The sequence below is a fragment of the Tiliqua scincoides genome, chromosome 13 (genome assembly GCF_035046505.1).
Source record: "Tiliqua scincoides isolate rTilSci1 chromosome 13, rTilSci1.hap2, whole genome shotgun sequence".
NCBI classification, from domain to species: domain Eukaryota; kingdom Metazoa; phylum Chordata; class Lepidosauria; order Squamata; family Scincidae; genus Tiliqua; species Tiliqua scincoides.
In genome coordinates, this window is record NC_089833.1 from 9,308,554 (window position 1) to 9,326,216 (window position 17,663).

General features: G+C 49.1%; 1 protein-coding gene across 3 annotated transcripts in view; it reads left to right on the forward strand.

The window, feature by feature from the left end:
* CRAMP1 (cramped chromatin regulator homolog 1) overlaps nt 1–17,663 on the forward strand; it is a 51,005-nt gene that overhangs the window by 21,712 nt on the left and 11,630 nt on the right. For all 3 annotated transcript variants that reach the window (XM_066640767.1, XM_066640766.1, XM_066640765.1), the window contains exons 8-17: nt 559–682; nt 1,858–1,939; nt 2,249–3,505; nt 7,152–7,326; nt 8,585–8,766; nt 10,060–10,134; nt 11,511–11,592; nt 12,094–12,198; nt 14,669–14,838; nt 15,495–15,575. In XM_066640767.1, coding sequence (XP_066496864.1) covers nt 559–682; nt 1,858–1,939; nt 2,249–3,505; nt 7,152–7,326; nt 8,585–8,766; nt 10,060–10,134; nt 11,511–11,592; nt 12,094–12,198; nt 14,669–14,838; nt 15,495–15,575 — 2,333 coding nt within the window. The remainder of the gene's footprint in view (nt 1–558; nt 683–1,857; nt 1,940–2,248; nt 3,506–7,151; nt 7,327–8,584; nt 8,767–10,059; nt 10,135–11,510; nt 11,593–12,093; nt 12,199–14,668; nt 14,839–15,494; nt 15,576–17,663) is intronic.

The following is a 17,663-nucleotide window of genomic DNA, read 5'->3' on the forward strand; positions in this document are numbered from 1 at the left end:
AGCGCTGGGCATCGTCCCCTCTTTGCTATACAGTGCCACTGCAAAACTGCCAGTAGTGGCACAAACAACAGAGGTTTGATTTACTGAGGAACCCTGCAGTTGTTTGTGGATGATACAGCATGATACCAGTACTGAAAGCCTTCAAAGTACAGAACCATAATAAAATACAGGTTAGAACTTACACCAAGAGATGAAAAGCACATTGGAACAGTAGAATTTACATGCCCTGGTGGATAGCCAGCAAAGACAGGGCCAGCTACGTTTCCCTAGGAAGGGAATTTTGGAGCCTTAATGTGACTGGTAGGTCACACTGGAGGACATGGTCTTTCAGGTATCCTGGACCCAAACCATCCATGACTTCAAGAGACAGAACCAGCAGTTTGAATTGTTTCCATACGTATCCTGTTAATCGGTGTAGGTGTCACATGGTCCTGATAGTAAGCCCTCGTTAGCAACATGGTCATTGCAGTCTGCCTTGAAATTTATTTATTTTAATCAGGTGGGATGGAAATCCCTAAAATAAACGTACCGGAGTTTTGATGCCTCTTTTCCCCCTAGGCATTAGTGATGAGGAGGATCAGAAGCCGGTGCGTCTTCCACTGAAGGTCCCTGTGGAGTTGCAACCAAGGAACAATCATGCATGGGCCCGAGTGCAGAGTCTAGCCCAGAATCCACGTCTCAGGTATCCAGAAGTAAGAGGCTTATAGGAGAAGTTGGGTGGGGGCCCAAACTTAAAGCAATTTTGAGACCAGAATTTCCATTTTATTGGCTCAACCCAGGAGCTGTTGTGGCCACTGCTAGCAAACTTCCCCCTCACGTCTTACTTGCAAGAATGTCGTAGGGCCTGTCATCCTTCTGTTGCAATCCCTGAGAAACCTATGTCTTGTTTACTGTATTTATCCCTTGGGTGGATGAAACACAGGGACTGCAAGCCTGTGTGTGTGTGAGAGAGAGAGAGAGAGAGAGAGATAATCTTTGTTTTTTGGCTTTCACTGTAGCCTATTTCAGATTACACCTGAACCATGGTGTATCATAGCAAATGCATTGTAACAAGCTTGTTCTCCTGTAGTATTCTGTCCTCCCCTGCCCCATCCTAAGAAGTGAGTGAAAGTGTATGCTTTCACTTTTGACTAAATCCTTTTTTTATCACATATGAACTCTGGTAACTAATCTCACTCTGGGTAGGATCTTTGTCTTAGGATGCAGTCCTAACCAACTTTCCATTAGCGAGGGAAAGGCAATGCAGCGCTGAGGGAAGGGAACAAATATTCCCTTACCTTGAGGAGGCCTCCGTGACTGCCACCCAACTGCAGCATCCCCCATTGGCACAGCTATGTCAGTGCTGGAAAGTTGGTTACGATTTGGGCCTTAGTTAATAAAAATTGGATAAAGCACTTTTTCCGAGTTCATATGTAACAGGAAACTGTGGTTTAGTCAGAAGTGGAAAGTTTCATTCACATACGTAGAAGAGAAGGGAGGGGAACCTCATTACCCTGAGACTTGCTACCCCTCTTTCATTATATCGTAAACCATAGTTGAGATTGGTGGCGTAGCTGAAGGGGAACAGCCAGTCTAGCAGTGAGGCTCAGTGTGGTGGGCAAGTGGCCCCTCCCTTCAGAGCCATTCCATACGGCTCTGTTTTGCTCCCCCCGCTGGGAATGGCTCCGAATGGAGGGGCTGCTTGCTCACCGCGCTGAGCCGCCCTGCCAGACTGGCTGCTCCACCCCCCTCCAGCTATGCCACCAGTTGAGATCATTGTCTGAACCAGACCTGTGTCATGTATTCCATGCTATCAATGGGACTCCATTTTGCTGACTCTTTCCCCATTATTTTTTTTTTTCTTGCATGGCTTGCAAGAATGATCGTGGAGCTCCATCGCAAGGTATCCAGCCTCATTGAGTTCCTGAAACAGAAGTGGGCTCTTCACGAAGTGCGCATTGTATCCTTTCTGGGTTTTTTTTCTTATCCAGAGACTTTTCTGCCTTCCTTTTGATAGCGCTTTGCATCACATTCTTGAAACCAGAATGTCTCTAATGTTTATTAGATCATTAATATTTGTTGTGCCTCTTCCTCCTTTTATTTTCAATGATCAATGATCAGCATGTCCTTTAATTGCTGCCGCTCTGCAATTCACCTTTAAAAACCACTGTTTTATAAAGATTTTGTTCTCTCGGTCATTGGGAGGTTTGTAGGGAAGCTTCATTTCCTGTTTGTAATGTTGCTGTTCTCCTTAACGTCCCAAATTTAGCGTAAAACACTAGCAGAAAGGCAGCTACAAGACTCCAGAGATTCTGAAGCAAGTGGCAGCTATTCCGAAGAGAAAACAATGCTCCATCTCTTCCCTGGAGAGAACTGTACACTTGCCCCCCTCCCTGGGGTTGCCCGCGTTGTACACTCCAAAGCTTTCTGCACAGTGCATTGGCAGGAATCTGGCAGGTGCAAGCAGAGCACGAAGGACTCTCACTTGCTGCCTCCTGCCCAGATTCTAGGCATTCAGAGTGGTCAGGGGATAGCCAGAGGGCAGGTGAAATACCCCCGTGGTGCAGAGGGCAAGAGCGGAGCCAGGGCTGAGAGCACTACAGATGGAAGCAGAAACACTCAGTCCACGTTGGACGTAACGGCAAACACTGAAGACTGCTCTCCAGAGACGGGGCTTACGGAAGGGACACCACCAGGTCTCAGCATTGTAAACTGTCTTGAGAAACCACCTTCTGGGCTTCAGGACCCAGGTGGGAGTCTTGAGAAGCCAGCTGTCGCAGCTCACTGTATAGAGGGTAGGGAAACACCAGCCATTGTGTCGGCCACTGGATTGCCTTCCGGTGGAGCAAACTGTGACTGTGGCAGCATCCCTCCAGATTTGGAGGAACTCTCTCTGCTTGACCCGTTTCCTCGGTACATGAAGTCTTGCCAGGACCTCATTGTCCCAGAGAAGTGTCTTTGCACAGACAAACTGAATGGGAAAGATGTGGCCTCCTCCCCTCCCGGGAGGCCCTTTTCTGGGAGCACAGAGGTTGGCCACCTCAGTCCAGTGCAGCTGACAAGAGGTGGGGTGGCATTGCCCAGCTGTGGCCCGTCCGGAACTGAAACTCAGGCCTTCCATTGCTGTGGACCACAAGCAGAAACCTGTACAAAAGAGCTGCCTGATGTAGTAATGGAAGACTCTCAGGAGAAGCTCAACGCCTCACCGCTGCCACCACCTCAGGGACAATCGGTCGCAAAGTCTCTCAAGGATGACCCAAGCCGTCTTGTGCAGCAGGTCAGAGAGGAGGGATGGAGCTTGCGGACCTCCGAGAGCCTTACTTTGGCTGAAGTCTACCTCATGATGGGCAAGCCAAGCAAGTTGCAGCTAGAGTACGATTGGTTGGCTGTCTTGGGGTCAGAAAGCCAGGATTCCAGGGAGCAGGTGCCTGACTCTACTTCTGGTCCTCCATCAGCCACTTTTCACAAACAGAAACTCCTCAACTGCCTCTTGAAGCTCATCTCCACTGAAGTTAATCCCAAGCCAGTAAGTATCACACAAACTGAGAATTGGTGCGGTGCAGTGTCTAAGAGCACAATCCTGATTGCATGATCGGCTGGCTCATGTGCTCTGTGCCGGCCCAGGAGTGTTGCAGACGGTGCTGTAAATCACGTTTACGACTGCTCTTGAACAGGGTAGGCCATCACAGAGGTCCACACCAGCCCCCACAGGCAGAATCTGGACCCAGAAGGGTTATGTTTCTGCTGGCCAAGGCAGGGCAGTGCAGGTGGTGGGAGAGGGTGGCAAGAGGGTGTGGAGGGGGCATTTTTGGTTGGGAGGAGAGTGGACCGGGAGGCAGCTTGGTCCTGGGAATGGGACAGGATCAGCAGCACAGGCTGAATCCTAATCCCCCTCCCAGGCCCTTTAAGAACATAAGAACAGCCCCACTGGATCAGGCCATAGGCCCATCTAGTCCAGCTTCCTATATCTCACAGCGGCGCACCAAATGCCCCAGGGAGCACACCAGATAACAAGAGACCTGCAAGGCTTCCTGGGAATTGTAGTTTAAGAACATAAGAACAGCCCCACTGGATCAGGCCATAGGCCCATCTAGTCCAGCTTCAGTTAGCTTTACATGGGCCACAGATTTGCATTAGCAAACTTGCTGGTGCAGATCCAAGTAGCTCCACAGGGGTGGCTGGGGCACAGCGTGGGGTAAGGGGAGTACAGGCCATTCAGCCTGCCTATTCCAGTGCAAGTTAGGTTCAGGCTACCTGGTACTGAGTTATGAATCGGGAAGCACCTGACCTTTTGCAGTGAACTTGCTTAGATAGCCTTGTGGCGAGGAGCTCCCTCTCAGTCCTTCCTATCTGCAGTGTGGGTATAATAATACTTTGTTATCTGAAGGGTGAGAATGACATCAGGGTAATATATGTGAACTCCTCTAAATGCTCAAAAGCACTACAACATTTATACAACTATAAATAACATTTATAATGTTATTTGATTATAGTGATAGCCACTCTTGTAAACATGTCATGTCTTCCCCTACTTTGGGGAAGAGTCCTAGTGGGAGAACCCTTGCTTTGCATGCAGAAGGTCCCAGATTCAACCCTAGCATCTCCAGGTAGGGATGGGAAAGACCTACCACGGAAACCCTAGAGAACGATTGCTAATCAGCATAGAGAAAATTGTTTTATTTTTATATCCTGTGTATCTGGGCCCCTCCCAGATGCCCTGACCCCCGACTTACCCTGGAGCAGGCACCCCATGCCCAGGGTGGGGAGGCTTCCCTGCCCTTGAGGGGGGCAAAGAAGGTTGGCTCACCCCAACCAGACAGAGGGGGCTGGCAGGGCAAACAAGAAACATTGCAGGAAACAAGCCAGGAACAGGAAAGGCCTTTTCTGCCCCACCTGGAGGGAGGGGAGGGGCCAAAAGGGGGCGGGCTTGCTTCATAAAACAGGGAAGCCAGGAATGAGAGGCAGGCAGTGTGAAGCAGGGAGCTGTGAGGTGAACAGCTCCTGCTCCCAAGCCAGGTGTGGCAGCCCTGCTAAGGAGGAGGACATGGGTGCTGGAACCCCTCCCCCCTCCAGCCAATCTGAGGCCTCCCATCTGGGGGTGGAGCAAACCTGCTGCAGGCCCCTCCAGGGGTGGGCCCCTATACTGTGCTTTTCCCTCTCATTAGGGCGATTCTCAAGCTAAAGTTTAAAAACAATAAAATTGCAAAACAATACAACTGGAAAGCAATAAACCAATAATATGAACAGCAAATAGAAACACCAAGCTAGCCCCCCAAACAAGAGGGGAAGGCCAACTGAAATAAAAATTACTGAAGTAGTTGGACCCAGGATCTGCCTGTATAAGGCCATTCCTAAGTGTGGGTGGGTGAGCAGGCTTATAGTAGTTTTGGGGTCTGAGGAATAACTCCACCCCATCCATGGTTGTGGTGCTGCATTGCAGATAAAATACAGGAAAGCGAATGATTAAATTGAGAAACATTCATGTTGTAAAAATATAAATAGCATAGTCATCTGTGTGGTGGGCAGCAAGTTTGGTGGAGGAAAAGTTAAAAAAAATTGTGCAATGATCCATTTGTGCAATGATCCACCACTGGCACACAATGCCAGCAGCTTTAGGCTGCAATCCTATGTGTACCTTCCTGAGAGTAAGCTCTGTTGAAGACAGTGGGACTTCTGAGTATACAAGCATAGGCTTGTGCTCTTAGGGCACAATCCTAACCAACTTTCCAGCACCAAGGTAAAGGCAATGCAACTCTGAACTAAAGGAACAAACATTGCCTTACCTTGAAGAGACCTCCATGACTGCCCCCCAATTGCAGGATGCAGCACATGCCCCACTGGCACAGCTATGTCAGGGCTGGAAAGTTGGTTAGGATTGCACTCTTGGGGTCCAGTCCTATCCAATTTTCCAGTGCCAGTGCAACTGTACCAATGGGGCATGCACTGCATCCTGTGGTGGGGAGGCAGTCATAGAGGTCTCCTTAAGGTATGGAAACATTTGTTCCCTTACCTTGGGGCTCCATTGCAGCTGCACCGGTGCTGGAAAATTGGATAGGTTTGGGCCCTTAGTCAGTTTAATCAAGTCTTGCAAACTTGAATGCAAAACGTAGCCCACCAACAGTTTTACTAGTTCACTTTTTCTAAGCAGGTAAAGACAACCTCTGAACAGGTGCAGGGTACTTTTCCTAGCAAGTAATTGGTTTAAGGCTGCAATCCTCAGCACACTTTTCCTGGCAGCAAGCCCCATTGACCCCAGCGGGACTTACTTCTAAGGCCCAAATCCTAACCAGTAGTGGTGCCAGTGGGACATGTGCTGCATTCTACAGTTAGGTGGCACTCATGAGGCCTCCTTGAAGTAAGGGAATGTTGTTCCCTTATCTCGGAGCTGCATTGCCCTTATGTTGGTGCTGGAAAGTAGGTTAGGATTGTGCCCTAAGTGAACTTGCATAGAATTACACTTTAAGAAGTAGACAGACTGGAAACAAAAGATTTCTTTAAAAGCTCAGTCTCCTTAATATCAACCACCCAAAACTGCAGATGTAAGAAATATATGGAAAGCCCCATGACTTAATAACATAGCATGTTTTCTGTTATTACATGGAGCTTTGATGTACCTAGAACTTGTGTACATCGTGTCCAAATAACTACACTTCCCCCTCCATATTCAGGGTAAGCATGTGCTGTTATTTAATGCACTTCTTTGGGATTTACCGTATTTTTCACTCCATAAGACGCATTTTTCCCCCCCAAAAAGGGGGGGAAAGTGTGTGCGTCTTATGGAGCGAATACTGGGGGCAAGGTCCGCACCGGGGGCAAGGTCCTCATTTGCGCAGGCGCCACAGGGGGAGGGCAGGCAGAGAACAAAGGGGGCAAGGTCCGCACTGGGAGGCAAGGTCCTCATTTGTGCAGGCGCCACAGGGGGAGGGCAGGCAGAGAACAAAGGGGGCAAGGTCCGCACCGGGGGCAAGGTCCTCATTTGCGCAGGCGCCACAGGGGGAGGGCAGGCAGAGAACAAAGGGGGCAAGGTCCGCACCGGGAGGCAAGGTCCTCATTTGCGCAGGCGCCACAGGGGGACGGCAGGCTTACTTTAAAAGTAAGTTTTCCTCCTCTAAAAACTAGGTGTGTCTTATGGAGCGAAAAATACGGTAGCTCTTTCCTCTGTGTCTTTTCAGACCCCTGAAATGAACTCGGTTGCAACATCCCCCATAAAGCCCTCCCAAGAGGAACATACTCTCACCCCTCCTGGGAAGGTGATTGCCATCAGTACGAGAAGTCCAGGCTGCGCCCGCAATCAGCCTGCCCTCCGCAACAAGACCTTTTCCCCCAGTGCCGCTTCCAGCTCCTCAGGTGAGTCGGTCACGGTGATAAACTGAAGCTGTGTAACAGCAGTCATTGGTGCCTCAAGTATGCTGTCAGTGCCTATCCTCTGCCAGCCATCACTGTCACGCGGTTTAGATTTGTGCAAATTCTGCGGCAGGGAATCCGAATTCTTCCTCAAAGAGGAGGACATCTTGTGAAGGGTCATGTCCCCCATCAGTCTCTAGAGCAGTGATTTTCAACCTTTTTCATCTCATGGCACACTGCCAAGGCACTAAAATGGTCAAGGCACACCACCAGGGTTTTGACAATTGACAGGGCACACCATGCTGCCAGTGGGGGCTCACATCTCCCATTGGCCCTATTAAAAATGACCTTCCCCCAAATTCCTGTGGCCCACCTGTGGACCACTCGCGGCACACTAGTGTGCCACGACACAGTAGTTGAAAATGGCTGCTCTAGAGGCACGACTTTGCTGAATGTTCTTTCTCCATTGTGGAGAGGAATCCCTTTCCAGTTCTTTTCCTGTCCTCCTACCAGTTTTGAAACTGGAAACCAGGGTGGCTATGATGTGTTGCACATCAGTATATGTAATATTAACTAATGCTGTATTTTTGTTTTTATGCATTACTTGGTCAGTGTTATTAACCATAGCTATATTTCAGTACATAAGCATTCTCAAGAAATTAGATCTTTGCATTGTGATAGGAATGTGAAAGGGAGAGCTTGACAGAAGCAGGATGAAGTTAGAACTGAAGTTGGTGTCGCCAACTGCTGTGTCAGTGTACATTTGAGTTGAATGTTGGGGAGGAGCCCTTAACTCCATGATAGAGGATCCACTTTGCAGGCGGAAGGGCCCTGGCTTCAATCCTGGCGTCTCCAGGTAGAATAGGAAAAGAGTTCATCTTTGTAAACCTGGCAAGGTGCTGCCAGACAGTGTATGCAGTCCTGGACTAGCGGGATAGTGTGTGTGACCCAATAAAAGGAAGTTTCTTGTGTCCATTTATGTTAGTCAACGGCCAGTCCACCACGTGATCATTCTCAGTGGTTTTTCTAGGAGGAACCATGATCGGGGCTGCTAGATTCATAATGGGTATAGCTTGTAGTTCCTTAAAATAATTTAGATTTTCTGTTTCTTTTTATTCTTTGTCCTTTAAAAAGCAGACTCATGGAGGCAAGTTTTCTTTTGTCAGTGATCCTTTGCCTCAGAAGGCTTTTCCAAATGAAAACCTGTCCTGACTGCGCTTCTCATGAGCCATTGTGTCCTTTTATTGCACTCTCTTTCCAGGTTTGAGAAATCCCCCTAGACCCCTCTTGGTGGCTGGCCCTTCAAGCTCTGGAAGCGCCGATGGAGACGGGGGCCTCTTTGCAGTTCCCACAACCCTCCCACCCAACAGCAGGCACGGAAAGCTGTTCTTGCAAAGCAAAGAAGCAGAACTGACCTTCCGACAGCGTTTGGACACGATCAGTGTAAGCTCTTCGTTTATTTGCTTTTGTAATAAAAAATGTTACTCCTGGGTAAGTGTGGGTGGGATTGCACCTAGGACTGTTACCAGTTTTCCTGCTTGATGATGTCACTTCTGGTCATGACATCACTTCCAGTGGGTCCTGACAGATGATCATTCTAAAAAGTGGGTCCTGTTGCTAAATGTGTGAGAACCACTGTTCTAACCCATTACTTTTTTGCTGATAAAAATAAACACACCATATTTGTATACAGAGTAGTAAAATTAGAACTTTTGATTAGCAGTTAGACTTTAAAATGGTTTGACGTCCTTTCATGGCAGCCAGAATTGTGCTAAGTTTCCAGTGGGGGGGGGAGGGGAAGCTGACCCACTGGCTGTGGGTTGGTTACTGAGAATGTGGTATATAAGTAATATTTTTAGCTGGACGAGGGAGAAGAATCAGGTAGAATTATAGATCCAGTGAATCCAGTTGAATTTATGAAGTATTTTAATGTTTTGAAATGCCAAAATGTATACTGTATCTTTATTAAGAGGAGTATAACTAGAATAGCCAGGGAGACAGACCAGGGACAGACTGCACTTGCTCCCAGTGTGGAAGGGATTGTCACTCCCAAATTGGCCTTTTCAGCCACACTAGACGCTGTGCCAGAACCACCTTTCAGAGCGCAATACCATAGTCTTTCGAGACTGAAGGTTGCCAACATGATAACTAGAATCACAGACTGATAAATATTTTTTTCTTGTTCATATCTGAGATCTTCAGTTGGTGGATCAGGATTCAGAAATGAGGTGGGTGGCAGAAATGCTGCTGCCACCATTTTTGTTCAAGCCTGTATGGTCAGAACCGTAGTCAAGACTTGAGTTCCTCAATGAGGTTAATTGAATGAGAGGATTTGGTTTTGCGGGAGGTGCTTTGATTAAGCCTCCCCCCCATCTGCAACTGGCACTTTGTTCTCCCACCCATCTGCTTGTTCTCCCCTACTGTGGCATTCCCCATGTTACATCTTCTTTCTCTCCCTCTGCCTTTCAAAATTAAGCACACACAGTTGCTATTCTTTTCCTCTTCTCCTTCCAATTCACCTGGGAGAAAAGAAGGGGCAGAAAGGTTGGCTGCCACCAGGTGAGAAATTAGGAAAAGGAGGAATAAAAGGTCAGTGGTGGTTTGCTGCCTTCTCCAACCTGCTGTCTGAAGTAGGGAATTCATCTGGCCTCATAACCAGGCCGCTCCTGTGTTTTTTGGATGAACATAATATTGACTGTCATAAATTTTATTTTCTGTGTCTTCGTTTCTATTCAGATGCAGTCTGATTTCTTCTTGCCAAAGCCACGGAAACTGCGTAGCAGGCACCTGCGCAAGCCTCTGGTAGTGCAGGTGAGAGAAAAATACTAATTGGAATGTACCCTCTGCATTTCAAATTGTTGGGGGTTCAACCATTTTCATTTGCCTCCCACACACACACACACACCCACTCTGGTAGCCTGACCTAATTGGTTCCTACTACGACTGTCCACACTATTGTAGAAATGGTCTATTGTAGAAATAGATCTATTGTAGAAATGCTGCTAAGGATGTTCAGCGTGTTGGCTGTTCCAGCAGTAACTAAAAACCGCATCAGGAGAAACACACGCAAGCATTTGTAGAGAAGTGACTGGAAACCCACCAAAAAGGCAGCATTGTGTGATGCTGGGTTGGTTGGGGCTGGAGTGTATTGCAAAGCTGGAGTCGTCTCAAACAGTCTGGTGCTCTTTGATTGACATCTTAGTGGCAGGGCTGGCCCAAGGCTTCTTTATGCCTGAGGGAGTTTGCCAAATGCTGCTTCCCCTTGCTTGACGAGGTGCCCAACCTCTGAACCTCCTGCTCCCTGAATTAAAAAAAGGAGGAGGGAGGTAGACCAGAAAAGGAAGCATGGAGGAGAGGTTAGTGGTGGACCAAGCATCAGGCTCACTCTTTCTCTTCTGCTCCATCCCCCTCTTCCTTTTCCAATCCAGGGAGTGGGAGGAGCAGCAGCAGAGATGAGTGGGTGGGGCAGACTTGGATTCTTCCTCCTCCCCATCTATTACATGAGGCAACTACCTTATTCAGCCCACTGGATGGGCTACCCCATCCATGGCCATTAGAGGTGTGCATCTTTGACTTTTGTCTGACCCCTTCCTTGCACAACATACAGTTTTTCTGTTCTGTTAAGCATCTGATTGAAAAACATAACATTAGTAGCAACGGCACAAGATTGTAAGCCCAGGGGTGCCCAAACCCCGGCCCTGGGGCCACATGCGGCCCTCGAGGCTTCTCAATGCGGCCCTCAGGGAGCCCCCAGTCTCCAATGAGCCTCTGGCCCTCTGGAGATTTGTTGGAGCCCGCACTGGCCCGATGCAACTGCTCTCAGCGTGAGGGCGACTGTTTGACCTCTCAGTGAGCTGTGGGATGAGGGCTTCCTCCACTGCTTGCTGTTTCACGTCTGTGATGCTGCAGCAGCAGTAAAGTAAATGCCTGCCTTGCTTTGCGTAAGGCCTTTTATAGGCCTTGAGCTATTGCAAGACCTTCATTCATTCATACAAGTTCATCTTTAATATATTCATTTATGTAAATTTATTCAAATTTGAAATGTAAATTAATTCTTCCCCCCCCCCCCCGGCCCCAGACACAGTGTCAGAGACAATGTGGCCCTCCTGCCAAAACCTTTGGACACACCTGGCGTAGACTATAACTTTCCCTTTATGTGTTAAAAGTTTATTGCCTTTCCTTCTCAGAGAACTCTGCTTCCTCGGCCATCTGGAAATCCCTCCCAGCATGTCTGTTCTTTCTCCATCTTATCCAACTCTTCTATAACAGGTGAGGTGCCATTGTGTACGTGCTCTCTGCAAATGATCTCTGCCCTACTGTCTTTCAAATTTTTACCCACTGTTCATTTGTTTTAATTTGGAGAGTTATAGCCTGCCCTTTGGCCCCTAAAGGTGGTTTACATCACAGGCAGTAAGACAGACCTATCAAATGAAAACAAAAATGCAACAATTCAAACAATGAACAGTATCAAATTAAAAAGAGAGAGAGCAGCAGGGGAAACAATCAGAATGCCTGGCAAGCAAAATAAGTCTTTGCCCAGCAGTGGAAAACTAATAGTTAGGGGGTCAAATAGGCCCCCAGAGGCAGAAAATTCCACAACCTAGGGTCTTATAACCAAAAGGCTCTGTCCCATATCATCCAACCAAACCTCTGACAGTGGAAGGGCTCAGAACAGAACCTCAGCCAACGAATGGGCTGCTTTGGGTACTGATAAGCTGTGACATTTCTGCTTTCTTTCTGAACTTCTGATGTTTCCTTCTCCATTCTTAGGAAGAGGATCTTTTCGACCAATCCAGTCTTCGCTTACGAAAGCTGCTGTGTCCCGTCCCATCGTTCCCAAGGTCCTTCCAGCCCAAGCCACCAACCATCTGTCTAGTAGGTTTTTCATTAGAAAGAGGATGTTTGGAGAAAGTTTGTTGAGTTGGAAAATTCTGAAGAGCTAAGTGGTGACCAGTAGCATTTGCCATCCACATGTCTGTCCGAACCTCATTGGGTTTCTGTTCTGATCCATGAGTACCAAGTAAATTTTGACCTAAGCCATTTGGAACAAGATGCAGGAGCACTGCAGTTTAGAGATGGACATCAGAACTATGTAACAGTCTCTCTTGCTTTCTGTTCTTAATATGCTTTTGGCATGCAGGTCACATTGTTGTATATCTACTCACTCACTCCTGAACACCACTGCAAATAAATGAAGTATTTTCCTGAGTGAAACAGTGCACTTAAGCATTTATGGGGGCAAAGTTTGGTTTCCTGAATTGGTTTTGATCAAAGCCAGACTTTCAGTTACACAGCTACTGTGTAGCTACCAGATAATTTGCTAGATCAATGAAAGATCTTACAGCCTCTTATTTGTGTGCCTGTAACCTGAGGGCCCAATCCTGTCCAATTTTCCAGTGCCGGTGCAGCTGTGCCAATGGGGCGTGCACTGCATCTTGTGATGTGGAGGCAGTCCCAGAGGCCTCCTTAAGGTATGGGAACATTTGTTCCCTTATCTTGGGGTTGCATTGCAGCTGGAATGCAGATAAGGGTTCCTTTCTTCAACCTCTCCAGACTGAGAGCAAAATCCAAAGTCCAGCTGAAATGTCTGCGTGACTTCCTCTTTGCCGACGATGCAGCTGTCACTACCCACTCTGCCAAAGATCTCCAGCAGCTCATGGATCGTTTTAGCAAGGCCTGCCAAGATTTTGGACTGACAATCAGCCTGAAGAAAACACAGGTCATGGTTCAGGATGTGGACTCACCTCCCTGCATTACAATCTCTGAGCATGAACTGGAGGTTGTCCATGACTTTGTGTACCTTGGCTCAACGATCTCCGACACTCATTCTCTCGATGCCAAGCTAAACAGGCGCCTCGGTAAAGCAGCTACCACGTTTTCCAGACTCACAAAGAGAGTCTGGTCCAACAAGAAGCTGACGGAACATACCAAGATCCAGGTCTACAGAGCTTGCGTCCTGAGTACACTTCTGTACTGCAGCGAGTCATGGACTATTCGCTCACAACAGGAGAGGAAACTGAGCGCTTTCCACATGCGCTGCCTCCGACGCATCCTCGGCATCACCTGGCAGGACAAAGTTCCAAACAACACAGTCCTGGAACGTGCTGGAATCCCTAGCATGTATTCACTGCTGAAACAGAGACGCCTGCGTTGGCTTGGTCATGTCGTGAGAATGGATGATGGCCGGATCCCAAAGGATCTCCTCTATGGAGAACTCGTGCAAGGAAAGCGCCCTACAGGTAGACCACAGCTGCGATACAAGGACATCTGCAAGAGGGATCTGAAGGCCTTAGGGATGGACCTCAACAAGTGGGAAACCCTGGCCTCTGAGCGGCCCGCTTGGAGGCAGGCTGTGCAGCATGGCCTTTCCCAGTTTGAAGAGACACTTTGCCAACAGTCTGAGGCTAAGAGGCAAAGAAGGAAGGCCCATAGCCAGGGAGACAGACCAGGGACAGACTGCACTTGCTCCCGGTGTGGAAGGGATTGTCACTCCCGGATTGGCCTTTTCAGCCACACTAGACGCTGTGCCAGAACCACCTTTCAGAGCGCGATACCATAGTCTTTCGAGACTGAAGGTTGCCAATACAATATCTTGGGGTTGCATTGCAGCTGGAAAATTGGATAGGATTGAACTCTGAGGCAGGACATGCTTGAGTGCATGTCTCACTGAATGCAATGGAATTTTCTTCTGAGTAAATATGCATATGGTTGCACTTTTAGTAATGTGAGCAGAGCCAATGGGAAATGCTTTTATCTAGTGGTATGTAACTTATTCTGGAGAATAACTGCGTTACTTAAAACTTACTATAGGTCAGTGGCTCCTAAAGTTGTACTGGGGCTTTGGGACTGCAGTGAGTCTTTGTGGGGGCAGGGGGATGGCAGCGACGTGATCACCAGGATCACACTGCTGCTGGAGAAAAAAGGAGGGTTTTGCACGCACCAAAGTGAGTGCTGGCCTTTGGTGTGTGCAAGGAGCTCTGTGGAAACCTCCCCAAGCCTCCAACGAATTAAAAATAGCAATCCTTTTTCACATTTGTGAATCGCAAATGGTTTTCAATAGCTATTTTTAGTTAATCGGAGGCAAGGGCTTCCACAGGGCTCCCTGCACCCCCCAGAGGCCAGCGCTTTCTTTGGTGAGTACAAAACCCCCCTTTTTCTCCAGCAGCAGTGCAATCCTTTCATTGATAATGAAGGTGGAGAAAGCTCCTGAAAATGTTTGTCTGGGGTATGAGAGTGATTACTTTTTCTGTAGAAGTTGATGGGTCATAACAGTGTCTGTACTTTGGCTTTATGAACTGATGAAAGAAGGGCCCTCTCTAATACTCTTTTTCACCTTTGTTCACAGGTGCTATTGATTTGGCAGCCAAAAGTGCCGGTATTATCCCTGGCAGTCCTTTACCCGTGCTGGATACTGAAGGCTTGTCGGGGGTTTCCCCATTGTCACCAGATGCAGTGGTCACTGGACAGGACGCAACAGTGGCGCATCAGAATGGAGGCTCTGTTGTGACTGTAGCGGTCAGTTTTTTCTTCCATAAAGCTCTAGAATGGTTTAATGCTTCTTGTGGTCTGTAAGCAGCCTATCATTGTTATCATTATGAATATTTATATATCACTTTTCAACAAGAAGCAGCTTACAAAGCAGTGTACCTAGTTCCCTGTCCCCAAAGGGGTCACAGTCTTAAAAACAGACATAGAAGAGACACCAGCAACAGCCACTGGTAAAAAAAATCAGCATTTTAAGCTTTTGACTTGTCTGGGGCCCACACTGCATAAGCTCTTGCTCCTCTTTTTTGCCTATACTGCCTAGGATGGCTTTGTGTGGTCCCAGTAGCGGACCTGCTATTCACTTGATGGGGCAACGGCGTCGGGCACGGAGCCTCGCATACCTTTAGGACCCTGCGGAAGCCTCTCTGAAGCTCCCAACACAGTCAGAAACTGCTTCTGGTTTGCCAGAAGTACAGTTTAAAGCATGGGGGAACCCTTTAGGAGGCTTCCCCTGTGTGTCCTGGAGTTGCATGTGCTCCAGATAAGTGGGGGGGCGATTTGCATGTTGGGGGGGTGGCATCCTGTGGGGCGGCACTGTCGCAGACCTTTACCCCAGGGCGCAGGGCTGGAGAGGTCTGCTACTGTCTGATACTTCCATGTAACTCATTTTTGGTTGCATTTTCCAGGGTGCAAGCAGTGAATGTCGGGTTCCGTTTCTTGGTCTGCCCACACAGCCTGCGCAGGAGGCTATCACAGATGGCTTCCAGGTAGAGTAGAAGCCCATTAAATAACAGCTGCTCAAACTTCATAGCAGTATATTCTTCTTATGCGGAAACTTGTAGTAGATTTACAGAGGCATATTGCAAGGGGTGTTTTCTGTGCAACCAGTGTTCATGCTGCTGGGGGGGGGCTGTTTTCAAGGACATTTAAATGTCAATCTAGAACAGGGGTGCTCACACTTTTTTGGCTTGAGAGCTACTTTGAAACCCAGCAAGGCCCAGAGATCTACCAGGGGGGAAGGAAGTGTCTGACAGACACCCCCTTTAATGTATGGAGCCCCTGCTGGAGTCTAGTCAGTTTCGTCAGTTTTGTTGCTGCATGCCTGAAGAGCAGCTAAAGTGTCAGTTTAGTATCAGCTAAATATGTCAGTTTCATCTAGTCACTAGATGAAACTGACATATTAACAGTTTGGAGAGACAGGGCTCAGCGATCTACTCAATTTGCCTCGCGATCTACCGGTAGATCGCGATCCACCTATTGAGCACCCCTGATCTAGAAGCTGCTGCAGTCAGAAATAGGAGAGGTATCAACTAAACTCCCAGCAGCCAGTGCCTTATATTTTTTTGCACAAAGGAACCATTACTCTCAATTCTGGGTGTGTTTGTATCTTGCAATTAATGCAGAATGTGGCAGTCTGTGTGGTTAGTGAAGATATCAGACCACCGTGTTTCCAGGCCCAATTCAAGATACTGGTTATGACCTTTAAAGCCCTTTACGGCATAAGACCAGTATACTTGATGAACTGCCTCCTCCTATATATGCCAGTTTACCCCATGAGATCTCACAGGGGGCCTTTCTGTGTGTGCTACCCTTGTCAGAAATCAGGAGGGCAGTGGCAAAAAGTAGGGCCTTCTCTGTGGCAGCGTCACAGTTGTGGAACTCTTGGGTATTGTTTTAACATGTTTTTAAATGATGAAGACTATATATTTATGTTTTGTTGGGCACCTTGGCAACTCACTGTGTGGGGGAAAGGCAGGATATAAACGCATTAAATCAGTGTTTCTCAAACTGTGGGTTGCGACCCACTTGGTGGGTCGCGACCCGATATCCAGTGGGTCGCAAAGAGCAGTGCGCTGCCATCTTGGAAGTTGGCAACTGTGTGGGTGCCGCCATCTTGGAAGCTGGCGGAAGCATCCCGCAAGGGGCAATGGTGCTGCCGCTGCCTGCAGATGGGTACCGAGCGGCTTGCAGGCGGAGGGAGTGAGAGCAGCAGAGGTGGGGTGATTGCCACCTCAAGGCGCCAGGAGCCTTAAGAGGGAAGGCTCTGGAGTGGCGTGGGGGAGGGAGGAGAGCGACTGGCAGGCAGGCAGGGGGAGAGGGAGGGAGGAGGAGGAAGGGGACTGCCCCCTCAAGTGCCAGCAGCCACTGCTGCCTGGAAGGGAGACTCTGGAGTGGCTTGTGGGGAGGGGGGCTAGCGGCAGACGGGCAGGGAGGGAGGAGGAAGAGGGCTGCCCCCCCAAGCACCAGCCACCGCCGCCACCTGGAACAGAGGCTCCAGAGCGGCTTGTGGGGAGGGGGGCAAGCAGCAGGCAGGCAGGGAGAGGGAGGAAGTTAGGGAGGAGGAGGAGGTGGTAGGGGGCTGCTCTCCCCAAGCGCCAGCAGCCACCACTGCCTGGAACGGAGGCTCCAGAGTGGCTTGTGGGGAGGGGGGCGAGCAGCAGGCAGGCAGGAAGGAAGGAAGGGTGCTGCCCCCCCCCAAGTGCCAGCAGCCGCCGCCACCTGGAACGGAGGCTCTGGAGCAGCTTGTGGGGAGGGGGGTGAGCGGCAGGCAGGCAGGGAGGGAGGAGGAGGAAGGGGGCTGCCCCTCCCAAGCGCCAGCAGCCACCGCCGCCTGGAAGGGAGCCTCCAGAGTGGCTTGCGGGCAGGCGAACAAGAGGATGGGAGAGGGGCAGGGGGCTGCTGACCCAAAGTGTTGGGACCCTTCTGAGAGAAGAAGGCTCCGAAGCCGTTTGAGGGGGGAAGGGGGAGAGAAGTGGGAGAGCCGCCTCCGCCACCCCAAGCACCTGGAGCTGCCTGGCTGGGAGCTCGGATGAGTTTGGGGTTTGCCTCACTCATTGCTTCCCACCCTGCTCAGT